The 15,813-nt window shown below is 34.7% G+C and overlaps 1 protein-coding gene across 2 annotated transcripts; it reads right to left on the reverse strand.

The window, feature by feature from the left end:
* Positions 1–3,086: 3,086 nt before the first annotated feature.
* Positions 3,087–14,977, reverse strand: AUG2 (HAUS augmin-like complex subunit). Of its 2 annotated transcripts, none has more exons than XM_039045805.2 (7): positions 14,538–14,977; positions 14,041–14,276; positions 12,520–12,645; positions 12,251–12,355; positions 4,409–4,477; positions 3,878–3,991; positions 3,087–3,715 (listed from the first exon to the last, which is right to left on the reverse strand). In XM_039045805.2, the coding sequence occupies exons 2-7, from the start codon at positions 14,161–14,163 to the stop codon at positions 3,341–3,343; spliced, it is 912 nt and encodes a 303-aa protein (XP_038901733.1). In that variant the 5' UTR covers positions 14,164–14,276; positions 14,538–14,977; the 3' UTR covers positions 3,087–3,340. The 2 variants fall into 2 exon arrangements, with proteins under 2 accessions (XP_038901733.1, XP_038901732.1); XM_039045804.2 differs by having other exon boundaries at positions 14,041–14,282; positions 14,538–14,926.
* Positions 14,978–15,813: the final 836 nt, after the last annotated feature.

Here is a 15,813-nt window from a genome sequence, read left to right on the forward strand (position 1 = left end):
ATTTTATTGTTTTCTTTAGGGTCCAAGATTTCAACCTTTAATATTTTAGTAGGTGATATAATTTTGGAAAGAATTCCTCAGTCTCTACAATTTTTTTTTTCAAATATAGCAAAATGAGTTACCTTATTTTCAAATATAACAAAATATTATTATCTATAAATGATAAACAATAATAGACACATATAAATATCTATCTATATAAGTGACAAACAGTGATATTTTGCTATATTTAAAAATATTTCCAATAATTTTATCATTTAAAATAATTATCCTAATTTTTCTTTAATTTTAAGGTTTTAAGATTTTAAATTTTTATAATTGAGTTTTGAGATTTGAGTTTTGTTTGAGCTTTTCGATTGGTAGAGATTCAAGATTTATATTTCAAATTTAATTATTTTAAAATACTCATTTTAGACATTGGTGTAAGTGTATACTAATTAATTTAAAGGAACTAAATTAACTATGATTAAACTAGTTTTTACTAAATTTTTCAACCATTATTCAAATTAATAAAGATAGGTTACATCATTTAAATTAGTTAACCAAATGTTAGCATCAATTATCAATATAAAATATTAGTAAAAACTTGGGATCAAAGTGTAAAGTATTGAGGTCTAGGGTAAATGAAAACTAAACTAAAAATTCGAAGGTAAAAATAAAACGCTATGAAATTTAGGAACCAAATATTTAAACTCAAAAACTCATGATAAAAGTATAACATTTAAATCTATGGAGCAAATAAAAACTAAACTAAAAACTTAAAGATAAAAAATATATATTTTTGGCTAGTTAAATTACGCTTTAGTTACAATTTGTCTAATTAAACCATATTTCATAAGATCGAGCTAACTTAAACCTATCTAGATAAAGTAAAATCATATATTTTGATCAAAATGTTATAAATTCGAGTGCTTGATTCACACATCTTGTTAAACTAAAAAAAAAATAGTCATCCTTTTAGGATAAAAAAATTTAATCACTTATTCTGCCTTCATTGATGTAATTAGAGTCTTTAAAATGGTTGAATTCAAACTTTGTCCAATAAATTTTTTTCTAATTTAGTTCATATAATTTACAATGAAATGTTAGGTAATCAAACTTTATTAAATTAAACATTTATGAAATATGGACAATAGACACAAATTAAACGGTCCCTAATACAATATAAAGAAATTAAGGACTTATTTTAATTTTTTTTAATGTACCATGACTAATTAAATATAATTTTAGAAATTAGCCAATTTTATTACTTAACTATTATTAGAATTCAAACAACATATGTTTTGGGTTCAAACTTAGAAATTATCAATGTTTGGAATATTAATTTTAATTGGTAATTTTTTAAATGCAATTAATAGTTTTTTAATATGGTAAAACCACATGATGTTACCTATGTACTAAAAATAAATAAATTACATTACGTAAACAAGCTTGTGAAAATTAATTAATTTTATAGTTATAAAAAGTAATAATTAATTATAAAGAGATTTTCAAAAATAGAAAAATAAATAAGATTATTTATACAAAATAATAAAATTTTAATCTTCTTTCTAGAATTTGATAGAAATTTATTTATATGATAATAGAAATAATAAAATTTTAACCTCCTTTATAGAATTTGATAGAAATTTATTTATATCATAACAGAAGTTTACTACTAATAGTCGCTAATAAAAATCTATCGACCATATCTTTTTGATATTTCACATTTTGAAAATTTTCATATTTTTTCAACTTCCCAAGTTTCATAGGGAATTTAAATATTAATTATGCAAAGTATTTTCAAGGTTTAAAAGTATTAGAAAAATTCTGCAACCACCTAGAAGGCTAGAAAGATCCAAGGAAATTTGAAATTACTTAACCACCCTTTGGTTGCTTTTGCACGCTAAGCCTATTTTCTTTTTCATTAATTTAATAAATAAGACAAAAACTTTTTTCTTTTTCGACCTTTTTTACAATATTATTGAAACCTTGATTCGAAAGACTCTTGCCTCAAAAGAAATAAATAAAAATAAAAAAGCAATTTCTTTTAATATAATAATAATAATAAATAATGGATAAGGAGAGATGCGCACCAAAATTTGAATTGAAATGATAGGTCCCACTGCCGCCAGAAAAACCAATCATCATGAAGGACCCACTGGTAAAGACAATAATGACGTGGCTTTAATGACCGGATCCACGTGGAAGTTAATTGATGACGTGTAATGTGTCGGGTTTTGTTAATATGCGACACATGTAGCGAATCTCGGTGCATGTGCGCCCATATTCGGCTGCTCTTTTATTAATTAAAAACAAATTAAATGTGTTTTTTTTGGTCTCCAATCATGCGGAATTGAATGTGTTTTATTCTCATAAGAAATAAATAATTAGTGTTTTAATGTTATTTAATACAAAATAACTTCGGAATTTGGATGTAATAATATTCGATTTCTTTTGGAAAATAAGACAAGACAGAAATATATGTCCCACAAAGTATAAAGCGAATTCACTGGAAAGCACTTCATTATTAAATGTTGTAAATGCAATTGAAGAGTTATTAAAAATTCCAAATCACTGACTTGTTATTTTGTTTATTCTATTCCTCTTTTTCATACGTCTAAATAATGGGAATCGAATTACATGCTCTATAAGTTATTTGATAAAGTATCTAAGCTATGAGATTAATTTAAAGGGCATCTATCGCTTTATATCATCCAATTTTATTTCGTGTCAATTAAAATACTAAATAACTAATTGTATCAATTTAAATTTACACCTTCCAAATTTCGTTTGACCGATATCGTAACATTCTTCGAACGACAATTTTCTAAAATAGACTATTAGAGTAAATGTATAGATAATTTCTAAAGAAAATTTTATCAAATGAGCTAAATTGATTCACTTTTTAGAACAAATTCAATTATAAATTTCACGTAAAGTTTTTCCAAATGAAACCTAATGAAATGTATAAATTAATACACCTACAAAAAGCTCAATATTAAAATTGATACAATCATTAATTCAGGATTTAAATCGATACAATTCTTAAAGGTTTAAAGGTATAAATTAATATTTTTTGTAATTTAAACCATAGATTAAAAGGATTGTTATAACAATTTAACAAATCTCGATTAAACCAATGTTGTTGAAATGATGCTTGTTTACAGTACTAACTATTAATACTAGTCGAGTGACTGGAATCAATCTAATCAGGCTTTTACATGTACATAAAATGATAATGTTTGAATCAACTAGAGAACTATTATATCAAAACTGCAACATCAAAGCCAATCAAAGTTAAGTGGATAAAGACACTAATTATCATCTCAAAGCACGATGGTACGACTACACCCAACAATCAAATGCCACTCTTTTTAATGGATGGGGGCCATGACAATCTTCGATGGCTTGAGCCATTGACCTGATTCGAGTCATAGTCATCTTGTTCACTGTGTTCATCCCCAGCTTGTGGCTGCCCATTTTCTTGCCTATGCACGGTTCTGATGGCCAAGTCATCAAAGCTTGATTCGGATCGCCATGGAGGCGGTGTGATGCAGTCGGATTCACCTGCTAGTCGAAGCGATGAATCGATAGGTGGGGTTGTAGGCAAAGATGGATTGGGATTACCTACTCTGAGATTTTGTAGGGTTGCAAACGATTCCCTCATAGCACTCATGGCTTCAAAGAATCTAGTGCAAGAAGCTAAAGCTACAGGGATGGGCCTAAGCATTTCCTACATCAATGAAACGGACTCAAGATTATTTCCAATTCTTTGCATCTAAATGAGCTGTTAAACACACAATGAACTTTGATGATTTGATTTCATCTACTTGAATTCATGGTTTTAGTATTTGTCCATATCAAATTAAACAAGAAAGAGATCGTTGAGGTTTACCCCCCAAACTGAAGGTGACTCCTTGAAGTTTTGACTCCATTGGAAATCTGCAACTGAAGCTGTCAAAGCTCCATAATCACTAGCAGCCTTCATCAATAACTCAGAAAATTGTTTCTGCAAAACATTGCCATCAAGCATTGTCGTCTGTCAGTCAGTCACATGATTGGCCAACTCTAGCAGAATCTAAATCTTATCAGAATCAGAAAATACAAAACAATGCCACGCAGTTTTCATACTTCTTCACTACTTGTTCACATGATCATGAATTCATGATGAAGAATTTTGTCCCAGAAACAGACAAAAGTTTATGGAATGCTGAGGTGTTCTAGTTTTGGCTGTTTAGATGATCAATCAAATCCTTTTTTGGGAAAGAAAGGAGTAGCATTAGACTTCGTTTTCTAACTGCATTTTATATGCCATTTTCTCATAATCCTAGGGAGTCGATGGATGTTACTAAAATCCAGTCCCCCTAAACATAGTTTTACAATATAAATTATCATGGAATAGTGAGCATTTCATTGATAGACAAACCTGAAATTCTGCTTCCACTGGAATGCAATCGAGTGAATATGGTTGCTGAAGACGAGCAATTATACGATCCTGCAATTTGGGAATGAGGAAATGAGGATATAAGAGATATAACGGCATTTGACTCATGTATGCTCAAAGCTCAAGGCATTGCTGTTAAACGCAAGTTGAAACATAGAAGAAACCTAATGTTCAGATTTTTTTATTTGTTAATTATAGACGTTAAGACATGGCCAAACAATGCTGGAAACTAATTGGGATATGTACGAAGCAGGAGACTTTATGAGCTAAAATTTGCTCGGTAGTATTCGAGGGAAATATTTGAGAACTTCTACAATAAAAGAATGTTGATTATTTTTTGGTTTTGATTTTTAACTTGATTAGCTTGATTTCCATTTCTTTTCTTTTTTTTTTTTTTTGTAAAAGAAACTTTATAAATATGAATAAGGGGAAGACCCCGAAGAATTACAATAGAGATTGCCAATTATTGACTAAGAAAGATAAACTGAAACGAGTGAAATGGTGCTGTAATTTACACCAAGAAAAAGCAGTAGATAAAACTAACTCAAAAAACCGAACAAAAGAAGAACATGTATCATGAAAAAGTCGTATGTTTCTTTTACCCCATAAGCACCAAAGGAAAGCTCGGATAAAAGCCAACCAAATGACCTTTTTGGTTCCACCAAAAGGATGTCCCATTAACACCGAGGCCAAAGCATCAGAAATATCATGAGGGCAAATGAAATGCCAACCAAAATGAGGCAAGAGAAGGTTCCAAATGGTAGTAGCAAAAGAACAGTGAAAAAATAGATGAACTGACGATTCAACATGTTCATGGCACATATGACACCAAGATGGAGAAAGAGACATGTAAGGCATATGACGCTGCAAACGATCAGTAGTATTAATGGCACCCCGGCTGATTTCCCAAAGAAAGATTTTAATTTTCTTAGGATATCTATCCTTCCAAATCACCGAATAAAGATCAGTCAAGTTTGAATCCAGATCACCCTCCAAATCAGCCATAAGAGGCTTCACAGTAAAGCCCAAAGATAGATCAAGAGGCCACAACCAAGTATCAAGGGCATCACGCAATCGGATTGGTGTCAAGTGAAGGGATAATGAGGCCCACTTAGCAATCTCTAACTCAGTAAGATTACGATGTAAGTCCAAATTTCATGCAGCCATAGATGAGTTCCAAACACTAGCAACTGTAACCTCAGGATGTTGTACAAGACGAAAAAGTCGCGGATAGGTGCTAGAAAGGACTCCACAACTAAGCCAAGAGTCATTCCAAAAGGAAGTAGATGAACCATCCCCAATGCGGCGACTAACCCGATTAGCAATCAACTCAGAAGACAGACAAATATACCTCCATGGTGATTTGGAAGAAGCTCCATTGACAGGGGAGGGCCAAACACAATCAGTAGAATAATACTTGGCAACAATAAGCTTCCTCCATAAAGCATCATGTTCAGTTAAAAACCGCCAAGTCCATTTTGCAAGAAAGCCAAATTCTGATGCTTAAAATTGCCAATGCCAAGACCTCCCAATAATTTGGACGCTAAGCAACCATCCAATTTACATTATGAACACCACCATCACCACGAGAGCCTTCCCAAAAGAAATCCCGAACTAATCTATCCAGGCAGTCAATAACAGAGGAAGGAGCCTTAAACAAAGACAGATAATATGTAGGGAGGCTAGAAAGAGTAGCTTGAATAAGCGTGTGACGATCCCTTTTCGAAATATAAGAATACTTCCAATTACGGAGTTTATGTTGAAACCTCTCAATCACAGGCTGCCAAAACAAACCAGATTTTGAACTACCACCCAAAGAAAGCCCTAAATAAGAAGTTGGCCAAAAGCCCCTTTGACAACCAAAAGAACGCAACAACCAGTCAAAATCAAAGTCAAGAGACATGAATCCCAAGAAGCTCACTCTTAGCAAGATTGATTTTTAAGGCCAGAAGCACACTAAAAAATATGGACAATTTCAAACAGGTTCCGTATGGCAGTTCTTTCAGCAATAGAGAACAACAAAGTGTCATTAGCAAACTATAAATGAGTCAGAGTAAAATCAGAATGGCCAATAGGATGTGCACTAATATGACCCAATGCAGAGCTATGATCAATAAGACGACTCAGACAATCAACCACTAAGATAAATAAGAAAAGGGAGAGAGGATCTCCCTATCTTATACCTCGTGAGGGAAGAATCTTGCCACGAGGGTGGTCATTAATAATGATCGAGGAATTCGCACTAGAAATGCATCCTCAAATCCAGTTACGCCAGCGGCAACCAAAACTTTTAACCTGGAGTATATAATCAAGGAAGTCCCAATCAATTGTGTCAAAAGCTTTCTCAAGATGGTTTTAAGACAACCCCTGGTTTTTTCCGAGAGGTCCAATCATCAATAAGCTCATTCGCCATCAGGGAAGCATCAAGAATCTGTCTATTAGCTACAAAAGCAAGCTGATTGGGTGAAATGGTAGAAGGAATAAGCTTTTTCAAGCGATTTGACAAAACACGAGCAATAATTTTATAAGCACAGGGAATGAGACTAGAGTCAACTTTCTTAGGTATCAGGCAGATATAAGTCTCATTCATTTTCACATTAATAATCCCAAAATTGTAAAAATCATTAATGACTAACATCATATCAGATTTTAGAGTAGGCCAAAAAATTTTAAAAAATTCAGCCGTAAAACCATCTGGACTAGGAGATTTACTAACACCAAGAGAGGAGACAGCAGCAAATACCTCATCATCAAGAAGCCATTTCAGCTTACAACGTTGCTGCCAATGGATATGATCTTGAATAGTCATATTTTCAATTTGTTCACAAAGAATACAATGTCTATGAATTTATTCCTCATTAAGGGCCAAATTGTCTTTCAGGGCATCTAAATTGGTTAATTGTGAGACAAGGGAATGAAGGTTAGTAACCTCACTGCGACGATTGGTATTCCAATCCCGGATAATAGCTTTCAAACCCTGAAGTTTCATCATAAAACCATGCCCATGCCAATTGGTTAGCGGGTGGCAATTCCACCTATTCTCCACCAAGGAACGGAAAGAAGGCACTTGAAGCCAGGAATTTTCAAATCTGAAAGGGAATGGACCCCAATCAATACTTCTGAAAGATAAAGCCAAAGGAAAATGATCCGATGTAATACGATCCAGGCGTTTAAGAATGATAGACCCAAACCTGCGAAGACAATTTTCTGTAAGCAAAAACCAATCAAGTAGAGATAAATATTGAGTAGGACCGGAACTCGACCAAGTAAAACAGCCGTTTGATAACGGAATATTCCATAAATGATAATCCATGATCCATTGATTGAAGGCACGCATACTAGAGGAAATTGTTCTATCATGTGACTTTTCCCAAGACCATCGAGTGACATTGAAGTCACCACCAATGACCCAATTTTCACCTCCCAAACCAGCTAAATCATCAAGCTCTTGCTAAAAGCCAGATTTGAAAATATCATCTGAAGGGCCATAAACTGCCGAAAGCCAGAAAGAAAAACCATCAGATAAGGAAACATGAATCGAAGTAGAAAAATGTCCCTCAACCACCTCAAGGATAGTAAAGTCGGGCTCACCTCAAGGTATCTAGTCTCTAAAGATCTTTCTTCATAGTCAATTCCATATAAAAGATTTGGGCATGTTAAAATACTTCTTAGGAATTGAAGTAATAAGAAGCAAGAAAGGAATTCTATTATCACAGAGAAAATGTGTACTTGACTTGTTGACTGAAACAGGAAATCTAGGGGCTAAGCCATGTAAGCAAGAAAGGAATTCTATTATCACAGAGAAAATATGTACTTGACTTGTTGACTGAAACAGGAAAGTTAGGGTCTAAGCCATGTAGTACCCCATTGATGCCAAACTTACAACTCACAAAAGATGGAGAATTGCTAAAAGATCCTGAAAGATATAGGAGGTTAGTGGGAAAACTTAATTACCTTACAGTGACTAGACCCGACATAGCCTATTCAGTAAGTATTGTGAGTCAGTACATGTCATGCCCCACAGTTGATTGTTGGGCTGCATTGGAACAGATTCTTTGTTATTTGAAGGCTGCTCCCGGGCGTGGTTTATTATATAAGGATTATAGTCATACTAATATTGAATGTTTCTCAGACGCTGATTGGGCAGGATCTAAAGAAGACAGAAGATCAACCTCAGGGTATTGTGTTTTTGTTGGTGGTAATTTGATTTCTTGGAAGAGTAAGAAGCAAAATGTGGTGTCACGTTCAAGTGCAAAATCAGAATATAGAGTAATGGCACAATCTGTGTGTGAATTGATTTGGATATATGAACTTCTTGTTGAGTTGGGATTTGAAATCACCACACCGACAAAGTTGTGGTCAAGCAGCACTTCATATTGCGTCTAATCCAGTATTTCATGAAAGGACTAAACATATTGAAGTTGATTGCCATTTTGTACGTGAGAAAATTCAACAAGGGTTGGCATCTACAGGATATGTGAAGACTGGAAAACAATTAGGAGATATCTTCACGAAAGCATTGGATGGAAGATGTATAGATTATCTATGTAACAAGTTGGGCATGATTAACATATATGCTCCAACTTGAGGGGGAGTGTTATAATTCTATAGTTAAGGTTTTCCATTCTTATAAATATTTTGTGATATTTTCCTTTTCTATGCTTTGTATACTTGTATATATTCATATCTTTAGGGAATGAATAGAGTATTCTAATTCTTTCTCAAACCTAAGAGTTTTACGATAGTTATACCAAGTACATACTTTGCAGGATTGAATGATTGCCAATTTTTAAATGAAAAGTAGGAGAACTGATGAATTGGAGCAAAAGCGTTCAAGAAATATCATGAAAAAATCTGACTCGATTAGAGTCTTCCAAGATTTTTTTCAGAACGGTATCATCATCCCAACTGTTAGCGAGACCTACAATTGCCTTATTCATCAGAAGATTGATGCAAAGAAAGTGGGGGATTGTATACCTATCAGCCTCATGACTTGCCTCTATAAGATTATTGCACTTGTGTTATCAAATCATCTTAAACAAGTTCTCCCATCAACCATCTTGCGCTTTCAGACGGCTTTTGTAGAAGGAAGGCAAACTTGGATGCATCTCTTATCGCCATAATCCTTGTTGATTGGCATTCCAAGAAAGTACAAGGGGTTGCCATTAAACTTGACATTAAGAAAGCTTTTGATTTTGACAAAGTTGATTGAGATTTTCTCGAGGAATTATTCAAAGTAAAAAGCTTTGACACAAAATGGAGACAATGGATTAGCGGTTGCATATCCTCAACCAACTTCTTCATCATTATTAATGGCAAGCCTAAAGGGAATTTCAAAGTTTCAAGAGACCCAAGACAAAGTGATCTGCTAGCCCTCTTCCTATTTATCATCATCATCATCATGGGTCTTAGTAGAATTCCCTCTTTGGCGGCAGATAGGGAATTCATTTGCGGTTACAAAGTGCCTCAATCATCCATCAACATTAATCATCTACTTTTTGCTGATGATACCCTACTGTTCTCTACCAACAATGAAGAGAAAATTGAAAACCTCATCAACTTGGTTAGTTTTCTTGAAGCAGCCTCCGGTCTCAACATAAATAGACAAAAATCAGAATCTTTGGGTATCAATTGTGAAGATTCTTGGGTGGAGAACATTGCTTTGAAGTTTGATTGTCAGAGAGAGATGGCCGACCACTTACTTGGGACTCCCGCTATATGGCAAACCTTCCTCATTGTCTTTTTGGCAACCTATTTTGGACAAGATAGACAAAAGACTACAGTCTTGGCAGCGCAACCATCACTCTAAAGGCGGTAGACAGACGCTCTTGAAAGCTACACTAACCAATCAGCCTATCTATTTTTTCTCTCTCTTTAAAGTACCATCTAAAGTAGTCAAAAGCATTGAAAAGTGTTTTAGATGCTTTTTGCGGGCTGGATACAGAGACAACAAGTTATATCACCTGATGAGATGGGATAATCTTAAGAAACCTATGGAAGGAAGGGGGCTTGGGAATCATTGAAATTAAACAGCAAAACATGGTCCTCCTTGCAAAATGGATTTGACGCTTTCATTATGAAAAAAGATGCACCATGGAGAATTCTGATTAAAGCTAAATATGGGTCCTGCCATTTTGATTTTATGGCTTCTGATTTGCATTGTTCCTCCTTGAGAAGTCCATGGAGTCACATATTGAAACAGAAAGATCTCACCTATGGTAATATACATTGCACCATTGACAATGGCGCTGCTACTGAATTTTGGCATGCTTTATGGACTGGTAATGATGCCCTTAAGCAGAAATATCCCAGACTTTTTCAACTTGCTAGTAAGGGGCATCCGTGCGTGGTTGAGGTTTGGGATTCTTATCTCTGTTCTTGGAACCTAACTTTCAGAAGACTTTTCAAGGAGGAAGAAATTATTGAGTGGGCTGATTTCACTCCTTGCATCCCCAACATTGAACTATCAGGCAGTGGCGTGGCGACTTCTGGACTTGGAAGCTAGAGAAAGTTGATTTCTCCACCAAATCCTTATACAAAAGCATTATTCCTTATGGGCAATCTAATGATAAGGACTTGTACAAGAAGCTTTGGAGGTGTCCTTGCCCAAACCATATTAATATCCTTTTGGGGGAAATAGCTAATTCATGCCTCAATACCATGGACTGTATTCAAAAGTGCTGCCCGGCTCCAAATTTCTCCTTCCTGCTGCTGCCTTTCTCAATCCAACAATGAGTCCATCTTACATTTGCAGGAAATTTTTACAGCTTTTGATTGGACTGTGGTTTTCCCAAATGACACACAAAGTTGGCTCTGATTAATGCTCATTGATCTGCCTTTCAAAACTTTTAAAGAACACTTATGGACTTGCAATGTTTCTGCAGTTTTGTGGAAGATATGGGACGAATGAAATGCTTGTATCTTCTGGGAGAAATACAGGAGAGTCAATTGATCAAGACTACCGCAAGAGCATATATAGTTCTTAATACAAAAGACATCTTAGACTCCACCATCTTTAATGTTTTTTTTTTTTTTTTTGTGTGTGTGTATGTGTGTGTGTAAAGAAAGATATATCAGCTTTAAAATACCATAGTTTTTATTTTCTTATTGCAGATTGGAAACAACTTTTGTATACCATACGATCGGTTCCTTGGTACCCTTGGATACCTTTGGATATTTCATTTAATCAATGAAATTATCTATTATCTTAAAAGAAAGAAAAATATATATATATATATATATCATGAGATTAAAACTGAAGGCATCTTACAACCAAAGAAATAACCCATACAGTTAGTGATGCCATTTAGTGGAAGTGCTACTCTCAATTTTTGAGGTCATTGTTTTGCAGGCCTTTGGTTGGTCCTTCACTTGCCCAAATAACATTTATGATATTCTGGCTTCTTTACTGGTGGGTCATCCTCTTGGTGGTTCTAAGAAAACAATTTGGTTGGCTCTGCTGCGTACTTTTTTTTTGGAGTTTGTGGGGTGAGAAATCGAAGGCTTTTCCAGGAAACTTCTTCCTCCTTTAATAGTTTTTTGGAGTTGGTTCTGTCTACTACTTTTTCCTGGTGCAAAATTAAGCACCCTTTCATTCATTATAGCTTATCTTTCTTAGTCCATAATTGGCGCTCTCTATTGTAATCACCTTTTGGTGCTTGGATTCTCCCTTGATTTCATTTATCATTGAAATGTTTTTTTTACAAAAAAAAAATTTGAGGTCATTTATATAAAAAAGAGGTTAAAAGCACAAGGTACCATGATACAAATCCAAGACAAGATGGCAAAATATACAAGGTTGAGCGTCATAGTCCAAGAAAGCACCTTATTCTGGATGACATCTTTCAATATGGTAGTAATCCTTGATAAAGTTTCAATCTTCTTTTCCATTTCACTCACATGTGTCAAATGAGCTACATTCTTGTCATCCTAAGGACAAATATTTCAATTCTGTCAGTAACAATAAACTCCAAACGGATATAGAAAACATATAAATTAACAAGAAGCAAGAATAATTTTACCTTATTTTGACATTGAAAACTTCGTACACATTAAAAGTTGAAACTGACAAAAGCAAAAACCAGGATACTCACCTTACGGCCTTGGAGTTCCACTTGAAGATCTGCTATTTTCCTTTGAACAGCAGTAAGTTCTCGTAAAACTCTGATTAGATCATCACCCTTCTCACCAGTAGCCGAAGATATGTTTTGTAGTTCTTCCTAAAGAAGACAAATTATCCCATTTGAAATTTCAAATTAAAGTTTCAAATTCTAAAAGTAATAATGTACTACTAAATCAGCGATCCCAAATAATGCACTACAACAAGCCATGAGTAAAGTTAAAAGAGAAAACTTTCCATGAGCAGAAACTTTCAGGGAGAAAGGGGAGGAGATGCAAAATAATTCACATGATCTCAAACAATCAGAAAATTTCCCGTGATCTCATATCTTGTATTGGTAATTATTAACATAGCCCTTAGAATTACTTGGATAAAGACAAGACACCTGTTCAAGATAAAAGGTACACAATAGATTACAAAAGAAGCTGTCGCGCCCAAGAAATTAAGTAAACAGAAGCAACCATAATACCTTGGTAATGGACACCAACAGATACAAAATAATTCACATGATCTCAAATAACTCCCTTGTCTCTCTTTTCTTCCCAAAAAATCTCCCTATTCCTGTCCTTAATCATCCACAAGATAGTTATGTAAGACCCTGACCAATTGATTGTATTTGTAGATTTTCCCTTAAACCATGAGCCACAGACCAACAACAGCAAAAACTCACCCGAGGGACAATCCAAGCAATATCAACTGTCATTCCAAATTATAATCTTTTTCCATAGTCAACGCTTGATATAAGGCTTGATTAAGCTACTGGTCTTGTGGTTAAATGGCCAAGAACAGAGGTTACTCCATTTCACTATTTTCATATCCAATCCTCCTTATTAGTTTACACAACCACTTGCAACCAAAAATTGAATGTGATGTGGATAAATACTGTAGCCCAATGGTCTAATTGATGCCTTCCTTCCACCCATCCCAAAGAACCGATGCATGATTTTCTTGATTATATTCAAATTTTGGGGGATATATAGTACAATTGGGATATCTGTAAGCTCATTATATGGTACAATTGGGATATCTGTAAGCTCATCCACAAAGAATTTTTCTTTCAAGAGAGATGGGCCTTTTTTTTAACAGCTTGCACATTTTACTAATATGCGTGGTTTTAGTAGCCAAGCAAAGGATAAGCGAACTATCTTTTAAATGTATTGCCTAAGTTCATCCCATGTGTACAGTAACAATTCACTCCCCGTCAGTCAAGAGGATAGTAAGCACTTGACCCCGTTTTGTGAATTTGATGAATGAATAAAATTTTCCTCCATTAAATCCTTGGTTAATTTTACTAAGTTCTGGGATTTGAATTCGAGTCCAAATGCGTGCCACGAATTCCAATTGAAAGCTCTATACCATTTCCAAAAACTAATTCACAACCCACATTAACCTATCAACTTCTTTAAGGATTTCCAAAAACTTTAAAAAGTAAGATCTATCTATGAAAAATAAAATTTAAAACTTACAGACAGACAGAGAGAGAATGGTCAGTGACCTGTGAAGGCGGAGGAGAGACAGAGAAACCGAGATCGGCAGCAATTGAGAGAGCATCGGACATTCCTCCGATTCGCCTCAGAGGTTTCTTTCCAACCCAAGTGGTATCGCTCCCCATCGACATGCGATCACCCAGACGCGATCTTCGACAGAGCCAAAGCAGAAAGCAACTAAGACTGCAGAATTTTTATAGCCTGCAGTCTTTAATTGCCGGAGAATAATTCTCTGTTTGGAACCCTGAATCTGGAAGGATTTCAAATTAGAATGGATATGAAATCATTTCCCGTGTTTGGTTAGAATAAAAAAATACATTAAAAAAAAGTAGGGCTTGAATCCCAATTGGTCCCATCAAAATTTCAGTCCAAAACAGGCCGGATTCGACAGGATTTAAGATGAATTTTGAACTCATTCCAGTTTTACCCTAATTTCGAATGGGTTAAGTTGAAGAAATCAAAATGCACATGAAAAAAGCAAAAAAGGAAAAAAAGAAAATTGAACCTTGCGAACTCAGCAATAGAGAGATGGTGGGTTGTGCGACCTTGGCGACGAGCAGAGGAATGCAGTGGGCCGTCGGCGAGGATCAGAAGAAGGTTGGGCAGTGGTGAGTGCCGGCGAGGTTGCAGCCGAGAGTGATAGTGAGAGGAGAAAGAAACGTTGCAGCAGCGTAGGCGATGGAGGTGTGTGACAGTGGCGGAGAGGGTGTGGCGGCGTAGGTTGTAGAAGAGAGTAGATGTGAAGAAGAAGGCAGGAAAATGGTGAAGATGCCTTGTGGCGGTGCCGTGGCCGCGGCCGGAGACAGGGTTTTTTCTCGGTTAAAAATCACTTTGTTCACTTTTGATCCGTTACACTCTCACCAACCACCACTTTAAAATGTTTTTTAAATTTAATTCCTAAGCAACTAGTTTTTATACTTCTAATTTTGTATTACTTTTCTCCTTAAAATTTTATTATACAATAATTTAGTTGTATAATTTGTAAAATTGCAACAACTATTTCGTTTGATGGCATATATTAAACTCTGATCAATCTCAAGTAATTCAAATTTTAGAAGCAATGTATTTTTCACTCTCGTTTTCTACTTGTAGATTTGAATGTCGCCCCTCTTATACATGGTGTAGCATTTTATCAAGTCGAGACTGTATAATCAGAGGAGATAGGTAGAAAATTAACGTTGATAAGTCGATTGATATTCATTTTGATCTGTAGATTCCACGAGAGACCACTTTCAAACTTATCTCTCCTCCTCAGCCTTTGAGTCATCCAAATGTTAGTTGTTTGATTGACAATGGCAATTGGAATTCAAGCATTGTTGTTGAATTTTCCATCCTTGATGACACCCAAATTATCAAACAAATATCTTTTCTAGCTCCTTTAGTCCTGATGAATTCTTTTGGCATTGTGACAAGAAAGGCTCGTACTCAGTAAAAAGTGGCTACAAATTGGCTCAAGCAATTTCTCTTTATTCTTCTTCCTCCTCATACACTCTTATGATAAAGATGTGGAAGACTTTGTGGTCATTGGTTATTTCTCCCAAATCGAAAATCTTTATATGGAGGGTTTGTCTTAACACTCTTTCCACATGTGAGATCTTTCTATGGAGAGCTTGTCTCGATCTTCTTCTCATAGTTTGCTTTTTTTTTTTTTTTTTCTAATTTATATTTTATGTGAATTTATTATTTTAATTAATTAAATTAATATAATTTGATTATATTGATTTATTTAATTTTTAGTAGTGCTAAAGTTTAGTCTACTTTACTATTTATTTAATTTATGC

Source organism: Benincasa hispida, chromosome 10 (assembly GCF_027475165.1).
Source record: "Benincasa hispida cultivar pf3 chromosome 10, pf3_genome.v1.1, whole genome shotgun sequence".
NCBI lineage: Eukaryota > Viridiplantae > Streptophyta > Magnoliopsida > Cucurbitales > Cucurbitaceae > Benincasa > Benincasa hispida.